This window comes from Schistocerca nitens, chromosome 1, assembly GCF_023898315.1.
Source record: "Schistocerca nitens isolate TAMUIC-IGC-003100 chromosome 1, iqSchNite1.1, whole genome shotgun sequence".
NCBI lineage: Eukaryota > Metazoa > Arthropoda > Insecta > Orthoptera > Acrididae > Schistocerca > Schistocerca nitens.
Window position 1 is genome coordinate 844,152,045 of NC_064614.1, and position 23,215 is coordinate 844,175,259.

Consider the following 23,215-nt stretch of genomic DNA (forward strand, 5'->3'; position numbering starts at 1 on the left):
CAGTTCATTATCTTTGGATGCAGATGTTTTCTTGCAATTTCTCCAACTGCCAAATAGAATATCGATCATGCAACAGAAAGTGGCTTCCTACTTGTTTACAAGTAATAAAGCAGAGGTTAATCAAAGAATGGAAAAACTTGTGAGAAGTGGCACCTATATTAAAGAATATGATGAGTCATTGTTGTATGCAGAATTGGTTTAGACACACTTGATACAAGGGATTGAAACTTTCACTCTCCTGTGGATTGGATACTGTTGTAGCATAATCATTCTTGAAAGCAATCCTAAGTTGTACTTGAATCATACAATGTAACATAATTTTTCTCCACAGTGTTTTAATTCAGCAGCATAAGGAGCAGAACTCAGCAGTTTGTAGAATAGGATACAGGTACTGACAAAACTGAAGCTGAGAGAAAGTAATGAGAGATGAAAATGGATAGCTCATTTGCTGAAAGCAATAACCAGGAGAGGCAAGTGTCCACTCTGGCTGCTGGGCTAGTACATAGTTGAATGTCACACAATGTTTAACTCTTGGCATGAATATCAATTGCTTGGATGTGAACAAAATACTTGTGCTTAAAATAAACAAAAAATGTAATGCTGAGTGTTATATTCTCTTAAAGATGTACATTTTTACTCCAAGTGATAGGAAAGTCATTCATGGAAAACTTTTATTCCTTATGAAATTCCGGGATATGGTCCTCAGCAAAAAAATGGATTTTTGTGAACATTTGTAAACATTTGCTAATCAGTGTACCTTATAATGTAAATTTTGTTTTGTAAAGATGTTTCACTTCAACAGCCAGTGTAAGGTTGTGAGATTAATAGAAAAATTGCTCATTCATGGTTCTTATTTTCATTAATATCCAACCACTGGCAATAAAATGATAGTCAAAATGAAAAGATGATCGTAATTAAGAACGTGCAGCAGAGCAGTAGATGATTTTTAGTTGAAGTTGAGAGAGAATTTGATGAGCATTCAAACAGTAAGTATCTGTTTTCAACCCACAAAAAATTTTATTCATCGAGAAATTTCGGGCTGAAATATTAAAATTTCATCACAGCTGATACTATTAGTTATTAATTACATAACACTGAGAATGTGCGTGCACATTCAGAAATAGACTTAAATTTACAAATAAATTTTCAGAGTTACAGTTAATAACTGAAATGTTTTGATTGGTAACTTGTGTAGTGAAATTATAGATTATCTCAAAGGAATTTAACTTGAAATGAGAATGCTTCCAAGACAACTCAGTTAATATTTTATGGTGTTCCTAAAGCAAAACTAGAATATTTTGTAATTTTTTTTAACAGTAAAGTATTTTAGTTGAAGTTCAAATGAAGGACATTACTCTATTTTAAAGAAAGGAGGCTAACTTGTCACAAAACAAAATTATATGCATTTGATGTCAGTTTTTTCGTTTCAACTGAAACAGCAAAATTTCTTTGGGAGAAATATAACTAAATAATTAATAATACTATTAGTACACACATCTCAGAAGCATCAATCGACATGTACCACAGGTGGTGTTATTATTTACAATTATGATGGTAAACTGGGAAAGGTCATGTAATAGGCAGCAAAAATAAGGTTTCTCAATGCGTTAATAAAAGATTCATTTTATTAATCCTCACACACATACATATCACATTGTAACTGCAATATATCTGTGCCGAGACAATGGACAGTGTTACTGTATAGTATTCTCCATTTTATTGTTATGTATTAAACAAAAATAAAATATATGTTCCTATAAAAATGTGTCAATTTACATTGCTCTGCTAGCATATACAGTATGTAACAGTCGGGAAGCAAATGGTTGCACAACACAGTATCAAACTGTAGAAAAACAAAACAACAGAACAAGGTCAAGTTACATCAAGGTACTTCCCTTTGCTTTATGCTTCATTGCACAGTGACTTAGTGGAATGTAAGAAGTTACATAAAACTAATGAATGAAACCAACAGAAAAGTCACTACAAGACAGTACTGATATCAAACTGCTGACCAAAAAAATCAATGAGCCTTGTAAATTTTTACAGGTGTACAGTGTCTTCCAAATGAGAGACATGGATAAAACTTCAATAGTCAATAATGTACTCTCTATAACTTCAGAGTCTGTTTACATAAATTGATTACATACAGCAATGTTTTATTCAATACTGAAGTCCATTCTATGTTAAATTATTTCAGATAAATAATGAACAGGTGCTATTTAACACACAATTCTTTCTGGAAAAGATTGTTTTCAATGTATATTATTAGCTCTTCTCCTGATTCATGCTTCAACAAATTATTCGAAACATCCGCAAAAACCAATTGTATAAAATGTAATTTCCAAAATATTTCAATTTGTTAATAAATTCGTAAATACAAAGAAAATACACATCATTTGGGACTGTCACATATATAACTGGACAACAATATTTATTATGAGGTATAGCAGTCTGTTGGCTGGGAGGTTAGAAAGCCATTGAATAGGTATTTTATCAAAGATTTAGTAATTCATGTCTTTGTATTCAGCAAGTTACATACACGTTTTCAGTGCTTTAGTCATAAAGGGTTTGCAACTCAAAATAATAAATATAAAATGGGATCTAATCGATGCACATCCATGACAGGAAAATGTAAGCAAGGAACAAGTACCATTGTGTTCTCTGAAAGCACAGACGTTTCGTATATTCCTTTTGGTCTTGGTATACAATTTCATAACTTAAATAAAATACATTGCATTGATAAATACGACAAACTTTTTCTGAAAACGCCACGTCGATATAAACAACTTGTATATGTTCTTTTAAGTATCACACACCACAGGTCTGCGAAATAAATGTGAGGAACCACTGTGACTTTAACTGTCAGATGATACTAGCTGCCTACCAATTCAATCTGGCGGTACTTCTTACGCATGTTTGAGACGGGGTCTTTGAACAACACTGGATCGAGCCTCATGTTGGAACGCAGGAGAGGCATGTAACCAAAAACAGCTGCAAAGGTGTTGAGGCAAGTCTGGCGCTGAATGAAGTGATCTGGATCGTTCCATGGGGACCTGGAAAAATATCTTGAAGTAGCACAAAAAAAGCAGTTTTAGTTTTTGATGTCCTGAATAAAGATTCAAAAGACAGAAAAATGCAATAAACTATATTTTAAAATTAATTTACTTTTTACTACTTACTCTAATGAACTATTTGCAAGGCTAAAGTTTGGACTCAACATTAGCAGTGATATGTTTGCCCAAAACGACAAAGAAAAAGCTTCTTCAGATATATTTATTTATCAGTTTTAAAATTATAATCCAATTGTTAGAATAGTTGATTTCACATGACTGGTTTCGGTAAATAGCAACTGAAGGAAATCTGTGATAATTAGATATTTGACATGACTGTTGTAACGTGACAGCAATGTCGGTCCGTCAGCGTCTGAGCATTGGGGACTTTAGATGTTCCAATGCTGCATTTTGCGGGTGCCCCTCACATGGGCGAAACCAATCTTGTCTAATCACAGTTGCAACTGAAGCTGCATTGTTCATCTTTCGTACCGTCTCGTACTTGCAGACTAGCTTTTGGTCAGAACTGGTCTATACACTGCTCAGCACAATGCAAGTATGAAAGTAACTTTTGCACAATATGTTAATGCCATATAGCACAGTCTGATGAAACTTGGATCATACACAGAAATAACTGCTACAATGTAATAAAGAAATTAACTGAAAGACATACACAATGAGATGAACAGAAATGACACTTCTATTCAAAGACAATAATTACACAGAAGTTATGGCCAATTGTGATGGTACCCTGGCCATTAAAATAGGTGGGAAATGGTTATCAATAAGGTGTACGATCACCACAGCTGGTAGTGCAAGTCTATGACGTGCTGCCATACTGGCCAGAAAGTAGGTAAGGAGTTGTTGCAGTAGGGAGTTCTATTCCTCAACCTGTGACACTAACAACTTCTGGACGGTTGTTGATGCATGGGGATGTGCTTCCAAAAGCATCCCACATGTGCTCAATGGGTGAATGCCCAGTCCATTCGCTGAATATCCTCTCGCTCCAAGAGCTCCTCCACCTTATAGTGGGACACCCTTTCCCAAAATAACATTTTTTTTTATAAAAATAACCGATACCATGTATACTATCAATTCTTGTATAGGTGAACATTCTCAGCTGTTTCACTGAAAGAATTTCAGTTGACTTTGCATACGATGTAATATATTTCAGGCTATAATGCGTAAAAAGAAATTACGTTATTTAATCTATACAGCTAGAATTATTTTTCTTTCAGAATTATCTGGCACACTTAAAATTCATATTATTAATTGCACAATATAGCGCTAGTTATTAACTTTATTTCTGGATTCATTTGCAGAATAATGTTATATCTTGGTGATGATTCTTCTTTTGTTAAGAAAGTTTGTAAACTCTTTTGCTAGTAGTGGACATGCCCTTGATGGAATCGGATTTGTTTTTGATTGAGTCACTAATACTGTAATTTGGAATATTAAGTGGAAATTGTAAAAACGGTGTGATGTTTAATAATGTGACAAAGAGTAAAATTCAAGAAATGTACAGGCAAATCTTCATCAGGAACCCACAACGTTAAATCAAAACTTCAGCCGCAAGAATGTACCCTAGACGCAAGAATTAGAGCCAACAACAAGAAGAGAATTTTTCTTTTGTATACTTTAAGCCTCTCGAAGCTTCTGAAAATAATGAAAGGACTAAGAGAAATTTAACAGTGGTTTGTGCACTGTTCGGCGTGGTAGCACACTGGTATCATAAAAATGAAATCAGGGCCGAATGCATCTCTAAAAAGACGGAGCTGGAGCAGGAGTACAGTGCCACAATAAAGTTTACCAGTGAATGTACTGGGTTCTAAGATTTGGAGGTCAGTACACCCAAGCAACATTTTTGCTTCCCCGTGCTGTAACACCTGGGTGCATTATACGTTTACATACGCCGCCGTATGAGGAGATGTTCGGCACTGTCAAACATGATCATTTTGATTGCCCATGTGTTATGGCATGGGAAAGCATAATGTTGCGTGGGTATACTGACCTACAAATTTTGAGATAGTGCAACCACCGATCATCATTATTGTGACACTGTACTCTTTCCCCATGTACATCCTTTCAGGGGTGCATTCGGCTGGATATAATTTTTATGGATGACAATGTGCAAGGCACAGGGCAGCTGCAGCAGCTCTTGTAAGAGAACTTACTTAACACCATGTGTGGGATGCATTGCAGGAACGTACTGCAGCACATTCCACTGTGTGTGTGTGTGTGTGTGTGTGATATATATATATATATATATATATATATTCACTGAAAATGTCAGCCTGGGTTTCTGGAGCGAGATTTCAAATGCTGTTCCTCTTGCATCACACTGGAATGCATCAAGGGCCGATTCAGTGCTTCTGCTTGTCCAAAAACATTTCACAGTAGTTACAGATGTGAATCTTGCTTCACCAAGCGTCTGATGATGACATTTGCCATTGGTTTTATACATATACTGGCACAGATACGAGGTTTTGCTTAATTCAGAAGTCCAAAAACCAACTGTGGTATTACAGAACACACTAGTAGCACAAAAAGAGAGATAGTTGAAAAAATGAGGAAAACAACAGACACTATCCTCCAGATTTCATTTTCAATATTCAGTATACTCATACCACATGGTATGGAGAATTGCTGTCCTCTTGAACTTGGAGAGGCTATCAGCTTAATTGTAATACAAAAGAAGTGAGAGTCAAGTTCAAATATAGTTGAAGACGTATACTGAATGTTAACTACATTCTGCATCCTGACATCATAATCCATAACACAATACAAGCAAATTGTCAGTAACAGACTTCCAAAGATGAATCAGTTCAAAACGAGAGTAAGGGGTCTTAGAAAGCCACAGCCTATGACTGAAGTGGTCCTGCCTCAGGTAAAATTTCTGCAGGTTACAATGCAAAATTAAACGAGACTTTTTTGCTGACTATTTGCCCTGATATATGCCACACTTCATCAGTTTCTGCCCTTTGTAACATTATAATAGTAACCTAATATTCTACACTTTCATTCTCAACATTTAAAATTCTAAAGCACTATTTGCACTAATATTTAGCAACTATTAATAGAAATGGAATCATGAACAGCAGGGTAACTTCCGTACACTTAAGAGTAAGTAGTAGTCGGGTAATAAATGTAAAAGAAATGTTTGTTGTAATTATTGCTCTCTTCTTGAAATAGGACTCTCTTCTTGAAATAGGTCTGTTATTAATATGAAGAGAATTATTAGATACACAAGCGGTCACACAAATGGGTAATATGAATAGAAGGGGTAGGCCATGATTTTGGAATCACGGATTTACCACAGACTTTGTACACTTTTAATAGCCCATTAGGATAACATACTGTGCACGTAGGCGTATTAATTAGGCGATTTTGAGTAAATTTTAAGAGAAGTTCAGGCTCCGTAATCGGTGGGTCGAGTCCCACTCATCATCTTTTTTTTAATTTCTATTTTTTCAACGTTAGTGGTACCCTTTTGTATACATTATATCTGAAAGGTAACACATGACCGAAAACAATTGCAATTTCAAGAAGGGGTTGTGCTACATAAACGAAAGCTGACGGGCGTGTTTCTACACCTCAGAAATGATGTGTATTGAAATTTCGCAAGACTGGCGCTAATAGCGCCACTAAGAGATAGCAAGTCAGGTTTACCTTAAATACACGCTGTAACGGCCGTGAGTGTTATTTACCTTTGAGATTTGGCGTGCTGAACTGATGTTAGTCAAGAATGCCTCTAAGGTGACAAAGATGCTACTATCAGCATATCTCTGAGTTTCAACGAGTTTGTTGAATAGGGCTAGGAGAAACTGGATGTTCTTCCTGCAATGTTGCAGAAAGACTTGGCAGGAAAGTAGCCAATGTACACGATTGCTGGCAGTGGTAGCCGCGGGACGGATGTTTGTCACTACAAATCAGTCACTTCAAGGACAGCCCCGAGCAAGACATCCTCCTAGCGTGTATACCACTGACCCCAAATCACAGCTTTCTATCACCGCCATTTGCTGCGTCAGTGATGTCAAGTGAGAGCTCATTGTAGGGCAGGGTGGATGTCTGTTGTGTTTTATGATGAAATCTCATTCTGTCTCGGTGCCACTGATGGTCACGTGCTGGGTAGGAGGAGGCCAGTTGAAGGCCTGCAACCAACCTGTCTGCGTGCTGGACACACTGGATCTACACCTGGAGTTACGGTCTAGAGTGCGACTTCGTATGAGAGAAAGCGTACTCTAGTGGTTATACCACGCACCCTGACTGCAAATCTGTACGTCAGTCTAGTAATTCGACCTGGTGTGCTGCAATTCATTAACAGAATGCCAGGGGGTGTTTTCCAGCTGGGTAACGCTCGCCTACATGCCTCTCTTGTAACCCAACATTCTTTTCAGAATGTCCATATTTTGCCTTGACCTGCTCTATCACTTGATCTGTCTCCAATCGAGCACATACAGGACATCATCGAACGACAACTCTAGCGTCATCCACAAACAGCAGTAACTGTCACTGCATTGATCGGCCGAATACAACAGGGATGGAACTGCACCCAACAAACTGACATACAGCACATGTGCGACACAATGCATGCAAGAAACTCCATCCCATACACTGACACCCGACACCTGAAAACACAATGCACGCACGTTTACACGCTTGCATTCAATATTCTGCCGGTTAAACAGGTTATAAATGTACAAGCATTTAATATTTGCAATGTCTTATCCTGCGCTTACATTAACCTGTGATCTTGCAATGTTGTTCACTTAAATATGGTACCTAGACAAATGTATTCCTGATATTTCATGACTCTTCATTCATAATTTTTTGGTACTGCGATTTTTTTCAGTCAGTGTATGATGACAAGACACATGTTTTTGCATGAGCTTGTATTGGATTTCCTACGTTATTTGGTTGCTTGCTAATTTTTATTATCACAACAAATGTTATAGTTATCAAGACGTAAACGAGCAAACGCATAAAGTTTTCCTGAAAATCTATGGTTCTAGTGATTTCCGAAATCCCTTGTATCTGCAATCAAGAAAGGTACCGATAACTGCTTTGCACAGGCTTGGAAAACCCAAGTCAAACATTGACAAATAAATCTGTAAATAACTTTATTCAATGACACACAGAGTTTTTATATGCCACAATATGAGGAGAATGTGCGATTAAACGTCGGATGTGCTTTCGACATTAGAAATTGCAACATATTTTCCTTCTCCTTCTTGCGACAATATGGATGAAAACCACGCGTAACGCAACATTTTTGACAATATTCGTGCTCAAAATTGGCGATGTACGATGTAACGTATTTTAATTGCGTCTTCACGAGAAGCAGTTCCTCGTTCGTTCTCTGTCAAATATGTATAAATCTGAAGGGGTATCATTGAAGTGTAAAATTTCTCTTGCGATTTTCTCGAAATCGCCTAAGTAGTACGCCTTACTACAAGCACATTATGTTGTCCTAATGCGCTATTAAAAGTGTGCAAAGTTTGAAGTACATCTGTGAGCAAAACATCAAGGCCCCTCTTTTAATACAACTGGTAGTTGAAATTTAATAATATTGAACACACTAATAAAATACAATGTTACAGTTTGTAAACTACGGACTTATCATTCCAAGAAAAGTCTAAAAATCTTCCGTTTTCTAATGCCCAGATCAAAAATGACTGTGACGTCATGAAGATATATGGTGGCTCTATAGCTCAGCGAAACACTACAAAGCTAACGTCTTAGGGTTCACTACCCAATTGTCTCGGTTCATTTTTCTGGGACTTGGCGTGACTATTGCCTCTAACAACGTGGTGGATCGCCTTCATGAAGTTACAACAATGGTCATCAATTTGTTCTATATACCAACATGTAAGAAGGGTAACTCACAATTAGGCATTTTATTGAAGTTGGCTACACTAAATTACTTCAAGTTATCCCAACTTCAACCAAGGGGCTCGGAAGAGAGAACTGCCATACGCTTGTGATCCACATAAAGTTCAAACGTTATTAACTGTGTATAGGAATTTGAGAATTATTGCAGTATGGTCCAAAACCTTCAAGCAGAACCAGCTAGCAGGCAATGGTTTGGGAGTTGGCTGAATGCATTGGTATAAAGAAACCCTCGTAGACATACGAACAGGTGGGTGATTGTTGTGACTTGATCAGTATGCACCTACAAAGCAGCACTGCTTTCTCCTACCTAATGGAAACATAGCGCCACAATTGCAAAGGAAACTCGGCCTTTGCTATTGGCTCTGTGTAGGGAAAAATAACGACTTGGAAAGAAATGACATCAGTGCTGTTCTGTATATGTAAGTGCCTTTCTCCTTTTGTCATCGATAATGAACAGAATGAGGGTTAATCAAAATTTTATTTATTAACCTGAAACAAAGTTAGGCGACTAATTTTTTCTTGGTTTGCCCAGGTGTGTCTGCAACCCTGGAACACACTGAAATCTCCACAGTGTAGCACCGTAGTACGTCACCAGCAAAGCCAAAACAAAATGGCACAACCCACTGATAAAGTGAAGAATCTAAGGGCAATTCGTTTTCTACATCTGGAGCGAAAAATTGCTGCAACAATCCATGATGAGCTAATTAAGTGTACGGCTACAATGCACTGTCATACGATGCAGAGGTTAAGGGGCACATATGCATCCAGCATGGTCAAAGTCTGAGTGATGAAGAACAAAGCGGCAGACTACCTGTCTGCGAACAACTGGGAAGTGCAAGACAACTTAAGGTCTTCCTCCTGGAAGGCTTGCGTACCACAGTCGGGCCACGATGAAGGTTGCCCGTCTGCTAGTTTCTGTGACACCTGACATCCGTTGAAAAAAACCTGCCGAATCGAGGCAAACAGCAGCGGAAATGTTGAAGCTGTGTCAGGAGACGGCAGGTGACTTCTGTAGCCACATCATCACTGTGGACAAATGCTGTAGATTAAGGATGGGAGACATGGGTTCATCACAGCAAAGAAAGATTAAGATCCAGCCATTATCGGGCAAGGTGTGCAAAGTGTTTTGTGGCACTAAAATCGAGTGATGCTAACAGATTAAGATCGTAAGGGGAAAATTTTCACCGAAGCCTACGACATGTGCGTATAAAATAAAGAGACCGTTGCTGCAAAACATTTTATTTCAAAAACGCATACATTTAGTTACTGTCACCCTCACTACATTCCCCCCTCTATCCCTACAACGCTCCATGCGAATTTTCCAACGATGGAAACGGTGTTGGAAGTCTTCGTCTGTGAGCTCCATAATAACGCGTGCCGCTTTTTCCTTCACTGCATCAACAGACTGAAATATTGTTTCTTTTAACGCAGATTTCACCTTGGGGGGCAGATAAAAGTCACTTGGCCATAGGTCAGGCGAGCAAGGTAGGTGCTATACTTCGCTAGTAAGCTCTTAACGGACAATGCGGCAGGAGCCAGTGCACTGTCTTGATGCACAACTCATGATTTGTTCTTCCACAGTTCGGGTTTTTTTTCCCATTTCTCACCGAATTGCGCAAGACCCTCAAGGACTACGACTATTGGCATATTTAATGCTACAGCTTGATTTTTTTCAGGTAACAAATAAAACAGCACGAAAATGGGGGAAGTGAAGGAGAAATTGCTACAGGAAAAATGAGAAGAAACTGAAAATTAGATAACAACCGAAATGATAGAGTCATCTTATAGAGAAGTCAAGACAACCTTGGCTGAAAGTGAAAGCAACGGCATCAAAATTAAAGAGTGCATGACCAATTACATTGTAAAAACACAGCGGAGTGAAAGGGTAGGTAGAACGAGTACATTGGAAGCCTCTACGAGTAACAGCAACTATCTGCTAAAGCGACAGAAGAAGAAATAGGAGTCGATATGGAAGAAATAGGGGATCCAGTATTAAAGTCATCGTTTAACAGTGCTTTGAAATACTTGTGATCAAATAATGTGGTGGGCATAGAAAACACTGCTTCAGTATCTGAAAATCGTTGTGGGGAGTGGGGACCAAACTGTTATTCGAGTTAGTTTGCACAATTTATGATGCGGGAGACATACCATCTACATTTCGGAAACAGTATCATCCACGCAATCCTGAAGATATCAAAAACAGACAAGTGCAAAAACTATGGCAAAATCAGCTTAACACCTAATCCATGCGAGTTGCTGCCAAGTAAGAGGAATGGAAATGAAAATTGAGGTGGTGTTAAGATGACTATCAGATTACCTTAGGAAAGGCAAAGGCACCAGAGATAGTGCTGATGTTTAGGGTAATAATGAATTCGAGACTTAAGAAAAATCAAGAAACGTTCAAAGGACTGAAAAAGCATTTGACAATCTAACGTTGTGTAAGAAGTTCGAGATTCTCTGGAAAAGAGGTGTAAGCTATAGAGAAACACAGGTAATATACAATATGTACAAGAATCAAGAGGGAAAAATAAGAACGGAAGACCAAGAATGAAGTGCTCAGATTAGAGAGGGTATAAGCCAGGGAATTAGTCTTGCAACCTTGTTGTTAAATCTGTCTAACGAAGAAATAATCACGGAAAAAAAGAAAGGATGAAAGAATATCAGTGATAAGGTTCGCTGATGGTACTTCTGTCCTCAGCAGACGCAAAAAAAGAATTACAGGGCATACTGAATGAAATGAACAGTCTGATGAACACACAATGTGGATTGAGAGTAAACCTAAGAAAAGGTAATCAGGAGCAGCAGAAATGGGATTAGCGATAAAACTAACATCGTAATGGTGACCACGAGGTAGAGGAAGTGAGGCAATTCTGCTACCTCTTAAGCAAAATACTACATTGTGGATGAGGCAAGGAGAACATACTTAAGAAGATTTGCGCAGGCAAAGAGGGCACACGTGGCCAAAAGATGCATATCAACATCAAATAGGAGCCTTAATTCGAGGAAGAAGTTTATGAGAACGTACATTTGGAGTACGGAACTTCTGACAAGAATAAAATCGAAGCAACTGAGATGTGGCAGTAAAGCGGGATTTTGGAAATTAAGTGGACTGATAAGATAAGAAATGAGGAGGTTGTCTGCAGAATTAGTAAGGAAAAAAACGTGTGGGAAATATTGACAAGAAAAAGGGATAGGATGACAGAACAATTTTTTACATCATGTGGGCCGCAACCTGGAGGTAACTACGTCCTGAGGGGTAAAATGTAATTTACTGAGGGGCAAAAACAAGAGGATTCATTTGTTTTCAGTCATGAAACTAAATTATTTTTAAAGGATAATTACTATTATTACTGTTTCGTAAAAATGTAATATTAATTTTGTAAGTTACTAACAATTACATATTTTTCAGATAATAGCAATAACATGTGACACAATGTCACATTGTGTTAAATGAATGTATGATCAACATCTTCCTCACACAGTCCTCACTGCACACATACTTTGTACTATTTTTCTATGGCAGTAAAACTTACACACCTACACCACATGTGCTTACATATCTCATAAAAATGCCGTCCCCAAGTTCTTGGTACATCCCGCAATGCGCTAGAAATTGCTTTATTTTTCACTTCACAACAATAAAGTATGTAAAAGGAGATGCAAATCAAATAGTCACGGGGGACTGGAATGCAATTACAGGGGAAAGAGTAGAAGAAAGGATTACGGGAGAATACGGGCTTGGTACCAGGGATGGCTTTGCACCCGTTGTTTAGGGGTAGCATCTTTGATTCATGATGAAAACGTCCTCGGCTCGAAACCCGCCACTGCTTAAATTTTGATTAATAATAAGTATTGGCGGCCGAAGACTTCCGGCATAAGAAGTCACCTTCATTCTGCCAATGGCCTAGTCAAAAAGGGCGGAGGAGCGTGGAGAGGATCAGGGCATCTCTTGCCCTTGGGACAGGAAACTGCCCCTAAAGGCGGAAGAATCAGCAATGATCAATGGCATGAGAATGCAGAAGGCAATGAAACCTCTGCATTAAAGACACATACTGCGTATCCAAAGGACATGTGGCCTGTGTTTGAAAAGGTGTCGTGATGATCTCTCCATTGGCAAATGATTTCGGAATAGTCCTCCATTCGAATCTCCGGGAGGGGACTGCCAAGGGGGAAGTGACCATGAGAAAAACATTAAATAATTAATGAAAGGATAACATTCTATGTGTCGGGGAGTGGAATGTCAGAAGTCTGAATGTGGTAGGGAAGCTAGAAAATACGAAAAGGGAAATGCAAAGGCTCAATCTAGATGCAGTAGGAGTCAGTGAAGTGAAATGGAAAAGATAAGGATTTCTGGTCAGATGAGTAAGATCAACATAAGCAGAAAATCGTATAACAGGAGTAGGATTCGTTATGAATAAGAAGGTAGAGCAGAGAGAGTAACTGTGAACAGTTCAGTGATAGGGTTATTCTTACCAGAGTCGACAGCAAACCAACACCGACAACGATAATTCAGGTATACATGCCGACATCACAAGCTGAAGATAAAGAGATACAGAAAGTATATGAGTATACTGAAAGGGTAATTCAGAGGTATCCTTGGAAAACGCCAGGTGACGTGGGAACATTTCAGTTAGAGTACATCATGGTCAGACAAAGATTCCGGAATCAGATTCTGGCCTGTAAGGCATACCCAGGAGCACATATAGACTCAGATAACAATGTAGTAGTGATGGAGAGTAGTAGGAATCAATACGCAACGAATCGGGATACAGAAGTACTAAGGAATGATGAGATATGTTAGAAGTTTTCTAAGGCCGTAGATACAGCAATGAAGAATAGTCCAGTAGGCAGTACAGTTGAAGACGAATGGACATCTCTAAGAAGGTACATCACAGAACCTGGATAGAAAAACAAACGTACAAAGAAGGTAACTGCAAATAAACCACGGGGAACTATGGGAGGCGCCGACTTGGACACGGAAAGTACGGAGCGACAGGAAGTTTTGGATAAAAATCGAGAGCGGGCGCCGGAGACCCCACTCATGCAATGTGGCAAGGATATGATGTCGCCTGGTCGTGTCGTGTGCTTTACGTAAGTCAAAAAAGATAGCAATCAGGATTTGGCGTCTGGAAAAGGCTGTTTGGATGGCAGACTCGAGGGACACAAGATTCTCAGTGGTAGAGCGACCCTGGCGGCAGCCGCCCTGACATGGAGCCTGTAGGTTACGTGACTCCAGGATCCAACCCATCCGCCGACACACCATACGTTCCAGCAGCTTACAAAGAAAGTTGGTGAGGCTGATGGGCCGGTAGCTATCCACATCGAGCGGGTTTTGACTGGGTTTGAGCACCGGAATGATGGTGTTCTCCCACCATTGCGATGGAAAGACGCCATCGCACCAGATCCGGTTGAAGGTAACGAGGACCTGTCGCTTGTAGAGATGTTTAATCATCTGACTGTGGATCCGATCCGGTCCAGGAGCTGTGAATCCAGTATTAGAATCAGAATTTAAGAGAGCTTTGGACGACTTTAGATCAAGTAAGATAGAAGAGATCGATAACATTCCATCAGAATTTCTAAAATCATTAGGGGAAGTGGCAACAAAACAACTATTCACGTTGGTGTGGAGAATGTATGAGTCTGGCCATATAGCGTCTGGTTTTCGGAAAATATAATCCACATGCATCCAACTTGCTGACAAGAATAATATACAGAAGAATGGAAAAGAAAATTGAGGATGTGCTAGATGACGAACCTTTAAGAAAGTTAAAGGCACAAGAGAAGCAATTCTGACGCTGCGATTGATTATGGTAGCAAGACCAAAGAAAAATCAAGACACGTTCACAGGATTTGTGCAACTAGAACAAGCGTTCGACAATGTAAAATGGTGCAAGATGTTCGAAATTCTGAGAAAAATTGGGGTAAGCTATAGAGGGAGAGACGGGTCATTTACAATATGTACAAGAACAAAGAGGGAATAATAAGAGTGGACGACCAAGAACGAAATGCTCGGATTGAAAAGGATGTAAGACAGGGATGCAGTCTTTCGCCCCTACTGTTCAACCAATACATCGATAAAGCAATGAGGGAAATAAAAGAAAGGTTCAAGAGTAGAATTAAAATTCAAGGTAAAAGGGTATCAATGATACGACTGGCTGATGACTTTGCTATCCTGAGTGAACTTAAACAAGAATTACAGAATCTGCCGAATGGAATGAACAGTCTAATGAGTACAGAGTATGGAGTGAAAGTAAATCGAAGAAAGACAAAAGAAATGAAAAGTGGCACATATGAGAACAGCCAGAAACTTAACGTCAGGATTGATGGTCGCGAAATAGATGACGTTAAGGAATGCTGCTATCTAGGCAACAAAGTAACTAATGACGGACGTAGCAAGGAGGACATCAACAGCAGACTAGCAATGGCAAAAAGGGCATTCCTGGCCAAGTGAAGTCTACTAGTATCAAACATAAGCCTTAATTTGAGGAAGAAATTTCTGCGAATATACGCTTGGAGCATAGCATTGTATGGTAGTGAAACATGGACTGTTGGAAAAGTGGAACAAAAGAGAATTGAAGCATTTGAGATGTGGTGCTACAGACGAATGTTGAAAATTAGGTGGATTGAAAATGAAAGGAATGAGGAGCTTCTGCGCAGAATCGGAGATGAAAGGAATATGTGGAAAACACTGACAAGGAGAAGGGAGAGGATGATAGGATATCTGTTAAGACATCAGGGAATAACTTTCATAGTACTAGAGGGAGCTGTAAAGGGGGAAAAGTGTAGACTAAGACAGAGGTTGGAAAACATCCAGCAGATTATTGAGACGGAGGCTACAATTGCTGCCCTGAAATGAAAAGGTTGGCACAGGAGAGAAATTCGTGATGGGCCACATAAAAGAAAAAACACTAACAGCACAACAAACCAGTAACTATGCAACAGCCATTACACTGCTGTAGGCCGTACACTTCATTATTATTATTATTATTATTATTATTATTATTATTGTTATTAGTGTCAGTGGTCAGGTGCAAAGCTTAGGTATCCCGAAGTCTTTCCAATACCTGCCAGTTGAGGAAAATGATTTACAAGCATAGGTCTATGTATAGTGCTAACTTTGTAACTTGATTTACTTTAAATGGGGGTGCATGGTGTGGGGGAAGCAACTACCGCTATGGAGAGGAAGCATGTTTTGTAACAAGTGCCTACCCTCAATGTGGATAGCTAGCTTTCCTTTCTGAGGAGGAGTTATTAGTTAGCACTTGTGACGTGCTGAGAATTACTTCATCATTCTATAGAAAAAGATTGTTAGAAAAAGTAGTACCAATTGTAGCTTTAACTCATTAGTTACCGCTTTAATAAAACAACTAGTATAAGTACCATATGATTTATCTTACAAAGAATTTTTTTTTATTCTCAGTTTCAGTTAGGCGGTAATGTCGATGACGATTTGTTGTTGGAATCGTTACGATTGTGGTGGTAGTGTTTGTGGGGGAGGGGCGGAGAAGGGTAGTACCTAAGAAGTACTTAATATCCAATCACTTCATGGGTAATTGTCTCAGAAAGGTTGGGAACCACTGTGTTAGGTGCTGAAGGAATAACTTACATGGTACATGGCTAAGCTGTGGAAGGTAAAAACTGTCAAGGGAAACAGATATCGGAATATATTCAACAAACTGAGGATGATCGGTACAAGTACAACTCTGAGATGAGGTGTTTGAGACAGAAGAGGAGTTCGTGGCGGGTCTCATCAAAACAAAATAAAACAGTTTTAGGACAGCCATCAACAAACGAAAATAAGAAGTAAAGTGTGATCTGAGGCTTTCCCGGCGAATGCGCTGTACCAAAGGTTCTCGGGTGTCCAGCCGGATCCGATCGTCCAAGTTCCACGATATTTCGGCGAATAACCGTTCCGCCATCATCAGGTGGTGCTGATGGAATGATCTGTCTGCGCTGTGTCCGTGGTATTTATGTCCGCCACCATCCGGCGCAGCTTAATGGAATGCTCAACACCTTGGTACATAGAGCACACTCGATCTCTCTTGCCAACGGAACTCAAACACCTGGAGACCGTGTTCCGCAAGAATGGTTATGGCAACCGCCACATCCAAAGGGCCTTCCGACAGCAGAAGCGCAGCAAGAACCGAGATGAAGAACAACCCGAAGAAGAAAAGCAAGCTCTGGCCTTTCTGCCGTCTGCTGACAACGTGTCGTCGAAAATAGGGAGACTGTTAAGCGACACAAGATTGACACAGTCTTCAGACCACCAGCAAAGATTCGTGACCTACTAGGAACGGCAAAAGATGTAGTGGCCTTAAGAAAGCAAGCGTATACAAAATCCCGTGCTGCTGTGGCAAATCCTCCATCGGCCAAATAGTTCGCACGGTCGAGGACCGATGAAAGGAACATGAACGCCACACCCGCTTACGCCAACCCAACCATTCGACCCTAGCAGAACACTGCATTGAAACCGGACACACAGCGAATTTCGAAAAGACAAAAATCCTGACGGCCATAAGTGCCTACTGGGACAGTATCTACAAGGAGGCCATAGAAATTCGAGGAACAGATAACATCATCAACAGAGACACCGGGTTTCAAGTTAGCAAGGACTGGAAACCATTATTAAACACCATCAAGGAGCTACGTCGCGATCGGATGCGAGATCCTTCCGCTACGGCGGACGGAGAAGAACTGCGCCTATCACCGGGCGTGGCTGTAGCTATCCCCACCCCTCCCAACACGCGGCGCCCCGGCCGTCCGCACCGGGGTACGACTCGGGACCCCGCGGACATAAATACCACGGACACAACTCAGACACATCATTCCATCAGCACCACCCGATGATGGCGGAACGGTTATTCGCCGAAATATCGTGGAACTTGGACGATCGGATCCGGCTGGACACAAGAAGTAAAGCATCGCTAAATGTTGAACCCACACATCCGGCCGCTACTGGCTGTCGCTCCCCACTACTACCCCTGTCCCAGAGAGTGAAGCGGGTTGTGGCCCACCTGGCTCCGCCCGGCGGCTGCTCCTTGTACTGCTTGCGCTGCGTCACTTTGATGGGCGGCCTGCGCGTCACGTGCGACACGAGGAAGTTCATGAGGATGTCCTCGCAGTTCTGCGACTGTTCCACCGTCTTGTGCAGCAGCGGGCTCAGCCAGTACGTGTACAGATAGTTGTAGTAGCGGTGGTAGAACGCCGCGCCCGTCAGCACGATCGAGTAGTCGTTGGTCCACTTGGACGTGTAGCCCCAGGTGCCCTGAAAAAAAAACACAGTACGTTATAACATGCAGCATATCTCAAAAAAATGGTTCAAATGGCTCTGAGCACTATGGGACTTAACATCTTAGGTCATCAGTCCCCTAGAACTTAGAACTACTTAAACCTAAGGACATCACACACATCCATGCCCGAGACAGGATTCGAACCCGCGACCGTAGCAGTCGCGCGGTTCCAGACTGAAGCGCCTAGAACCGTGCGGCCACACCGGCCCGCAGCATATCTAAAAAAAACTCTGTGTGCCAGATATTTTTTAAAATTCTTTTCAGTCCTACTAAAGAAACTAAGGTTTTCGTATTTCGCTTTGGAGCCACCATGATAAAACATTTCTTCTTACAACACCGCAAATGGAGGTATTTTCCTAGAATTTTCAACTGAAGGAAATAGTTCATGTATTACGCAAGATTTATTTATTTGCCCGTATTTAATGTGACATGAATAAAACTTTCATGCCCCAATGTTACATTGATCACGCACAACAAAACTTTCCCAAGCTTTTCAGTTATACAATCGCTCTGATATAGTTTTGTGTATATTAGAGAACCAATTATCACTAAATAAGGTGAGTTAGAAGGAAAGGTATATGCTTTGAAGGGTGATAGTATTAGTGATTCTGAACAAAAAACATCGTATATGTTCTTAACAGTTTCTGAAGAAACTGATGAAAACAGAGGGAAACAAGACAAATGCAGGACATCGTAAGCGAAACATTTTTATCTAAATTTTACTTAATAGTATAAATTTCCTCACAGAAGGGGTTCAGAAAGTCCACTGTCATCTTCAATGCACTTTGCAGCTCTTTTAGGCAGCAAGTGTGATGCTGATCTGAGCTCATTCGTACGGTCCTTTACTTGACCTCACGCATAAAAAATACGAGCTTTGACCTCACACATAAAAAGTACGAGCTGTAAGTTCCATGTAGTAACGAATGTATTGGCTGTTGTTTCCGTCGAAATGTCTGCAATTGGAGCAGCATCTGGCCACAGGGTGTACGAGTCTGTTACCATGAGAACATAACAGAACCCTACTGCTGGGGGTAGCAGGCTCACTAAGTCAATGTGTACATGAGAAAAAATAGCGTGGTTTCAGAAAAATGACCTATGGTCAGTAAAGACAACACTACGTAACCTAATGTCGCTTTGGTTGTATTCGCATGTGAGTCCTGGTGAAGAACGACATGCGACTGACGTCCATTATTTTAGAAAAGTTGTATATCGAATGCGCTTAAGAAAAGGACACACGTTCAGATGATTTTTTGGTCAGAATCACCAATATTATGACCTCTCAAAGCATGTACGTTTCCTCTTGACTCAACCTTTATGTATAATTAACAACATGAATAATAATAATAATAATAATAACAATAATTTAATTTTTTCTACATATTGTGAGATTCATAAAATAAAACTTTTTTAGCTTCAGACGCGGTTTTGTTCCAATATACCAAGCATTTTGCCAGCACGATGTTAATGACAACGGCATAACTGTTACCCATACCTCTCACTTCTTATATCATCCACACAATTTCCTACAATGTGCGTAACGTAATTAAGCCAGTGATACATTAGAGGTCCCACTATCATCCATGACCATGAAAATTACGTCACACCTAAATATTCGTATTCCACGTATCTTAAACAATTCTGAAGCATGTTGCTTAAAAACTTTGTAAATTCATTTCTGTTTATTTTGCTAAATATGTACCAGCGATTGCCTCTGACGAAGATGTGAACTCTTTGCTTTGTAGAGTCTCTCTGTTGTTCATTTTGTACAGACTCGGCAGGGGGTGGCTGTAAATGGAAGCTGATTTGTTTGTGAGATTACAGGAAGAAGATGTATTACTGGTTGGGTTTGTTCAAATTGTGTCGTCATAATACGTAAAATGTTGCAGAACACAAACATTTAAAACTCGATTCAGTATATCGAGAATCACCCGATCTCTACAACCCTTTCATCAGTTAATCTTCTCCGTACTAGAAGAAGACCCACGGACATTATCATGTCTCTACATAAGACAATGAAGCCATCATCAAGACAAACAGCTAAGTAAACTTATGTGTGAATATGTCATCAGATGCAAATCACTTCAAAATAATGACTAACGTCTGGTCAGAAGACAAGTCACTCAATATGCAGCGTTGAATAGGCGTATTGCAAGTGTGAAAGAGTTATTTACCAAGTGTGCCAGCGAGGTTATGTTCGAAAATGTTATTGACCCCGTCCAGCAGGACGTGTGTTTAATAGCGTATTTTAAATACGAGAGTATTCCCTCTTAGGCACTGTGTAATAATTAAAACACTCGATAATGGCACTTTTAAGCCGAAATCATGAGCGTGTAAGTGTTAATGTAGCACTGCAAACAAACAACAGTCTAATGGCGGTACTGACTTTAAGGAAACAAGATTTTTTCGTTCGAGGAGATGTCTCAGGATCGTACGCAAAAATGCAGGTGTCATCACTTGTGATCACAAAACTGAACCATTTGTGGTAATCGTCAATCCTCTCAAGAAGATCAACGCACACGTTATTTGGCATATGCGTAACTTCAGTCAAAATTTTGTCCACAGTGAAAGTGTTTAAGTTTAACAGGTCACCCACCGTTATTGTTAAACGTCGGTCTGATCTCACAAGAGCACGTATATATTCGACGTTTTGGTCGGTCTTTGAAGTTGAAGGCTTTAAAAAAAAAGTTCAAATGGCTCTGAGCACTATGGGACTTAACTTCTCAGGTCATCAGTCCCCTAGAACTTGGAACTACTTACGCCTAACTAACCTAAGGACATCACACACATCCATGCCCGAGGCAGGATTCGAACCTGCGACCGTAGCGGTCGCGCGGTTCCAGAGTGTAGAGCCTAGATCCGCTCGACCACTGCGGCCGGCTTCATGCTACCCATTTGTTTATTTGTAGCGATGCCGGTCCTAACAAGTGTTAAATTACGTGTCCTTATGTGTCTGGAACAACCACGCTTGCAAGAAGCAGACGCATTGTTATACCTTACCAGTACGAGATCCGTGGTCCTAATTAAATTCTCTGCAACAGGCATATTTTCATATTAAAAGCCACTCGGTCATAATGCCTGTAAATATTAATATGTTTGTATGTATTAAACTGGGGACTTAGAAACGATGGAGAGGCTTCGTCCCGCCGTAGCCCTCAGTGGTTCACAACTCCACAATAGGCCACAGCAGTCCAACCACCCCACTGCCGCCCACACCCAACCCAGGGTTATTGTGCGGTTCGGACACAAATGGACTCCTCCGGGAACGTGTCATACCAGACTAGTGTAACCCCAACTCTTTGCGTGGTAGAGTAAGTGTGTGTGTGTGTGTGTGTGTGTGTGTGTGTGTGTGTGTGTGTGTGTGTGTGTGTCAACGGTGTTTGTGCAGCAATCGCCGACAGTGTAAAATGAGGCGGAATAAGGGGACCAGCCGGCATTCGCCTAGGTAGATCGAAAACCGCTTTAAAATTCATCCACAGGCTGGCCGGCACACCGGACCTCGACACTAATCCGCCGGGCGAATTCGTGCCGGGGACCGGCACGCCTTCCCGCTCGGGAAGCAGCGCGTTAGAGCGCACCGCTAGCCGGGCGGGCACAAATATTAATATTGGTACCAGCGTTTAGGCTACAGAATAGCCGCGTTGTACCTCCTTCAGCGTAGTGGAAAGTATAAAAGTGGACGCGAAGCCTCACCTTGGCGTCGTCCCAGTAGTGCGAGCGCGCGGGGTAGCCGACGATGCGATCGGGGAAGGCTTGCCAGACGGCGAAGGCGAAGTCGACCTCGTCGGTGGTGAGCAGGCAGTCCTCGTCGAGCGAGAGGACGGCGTCCGACTGCAGCAGCGGGTGCGGCTGGAAGCGGCGCCCGATGCCCGCCGGCCCCTGGCCCTGCGGCTGCGAGAGCACCGTCAGCGGCACGTGGCCCAGCGAGGGCCAGCGAGAACGGCCGGGCGGCGCGCGCTCGTGCGCCCACACCACCACGATCTGCGCCAACAGACAGCGCACGTGGCACGTCACTCACGACACAGCATTGCAATTAAGCAGGCCGTCGAGAATACTTAACAGACTATTCTGAGGACATCTAGCAGAGACTTCAGTCGTCAATAATATAGCGGAATTGACACACAAGCTTGGAATGACATGGGGTCTTATTAGAAAAAAAAATTACAAAAGTTCAAAAAATTTCCGTCAGATGGCGCTTCATCTAATCAGAATAGCAATAATTAGCATAAAAAAGTAAGACAAAGCAAAGATGATGTTATTTACAGGATATGCTCAATATGTCCACCATCATTCCTCAACAACAGCTGTAGTTGAGGAATAATGCTGTGAACAGCACTGTAAAGCATGTCCGGAGTTATGGTGAGGCAATGGCGTCGGATTTTGTCTTTCAGCATCCCTAGAGATGTTGGTGATCACGATACACTTGCGACTTCAGGTAACCCCAAAGCCAATAATCGTACGGACTGAGGTCTGGGGACCTGAGAGGCCAAGCATGACGAAAGTGGCGGCTGAGCACACGATCATCACCAAACGACGCGCGCGAGAGATCTTTCACGCGTCTAGCAATACTTTTTTTTTTGTTCTAATAAAACCCCATGTCATTCCAAGCATGTTTGTCAATTTTTACCTCTCTATCTACATTATTCCGTGGTTTATTAAGTTTTCAAATTTATACTGACTTTTTGATCACCCGGTATTTTCCTTCTCTATTTACAACAGTCTGAGAATGCTGGGATAGCTTTTTTAAGACGCGACTGTAGAAAACACTCGTAACTAGTCGAGCCATATTCGGAGCGGACTTTAATTCGAAAAGAAAGTTACTTGAAGATCGTTCGATAGAGAGCGGGAAAGGTGAAAATCTGAGGCGCAAGATCAGGCGAATAAGGTGGATGTGAAATGATTTCGAAACCCAGCTTCTGTATAGTGTTTTCTGTCAGTATAAAAGAATGCGGGAGGGCGTAATTGTGGCATAGCATCACTTCACGC

General features: G+C 40.9%; 1 protein-coding gene across 1 annotated transcript in view; it reads right to left on the minus strand.

Annotated features, from left to right (window-relative positions):
- Nucleotides 1–1,607: 1,607 nt before the first annotated feature.
- Nucleotides 1,608–23,215, minus strand: part of LOC126208731 (exostosin-1-like) — a 214,515-nt gene continuing 192,907 nt past the window's right edge. Inside the window, exons 4-6 of the mRNA XM_049938889.1 lie at nucleotides 21,923–22,210; nucleotides 17,957–18,207; nucleotides 1,608–3,053 (exon numbers count right to left, since the gene is read on the minus strand). Coding sequence (XP_049794846.1) covers nucleotides 2,873–3,053; nucleotides 17,957–18,207; nucleotides 21,923–22,210 — 720 coding nt within the window. The 3' untranslated portion in view covers nucleotides 1,608–2,872. The remainder of the gene's footprint in view (nucleotides 3,054–17,956; nucleotides 18,208–21,922; nucleotides 22,211–23,215) is intronic.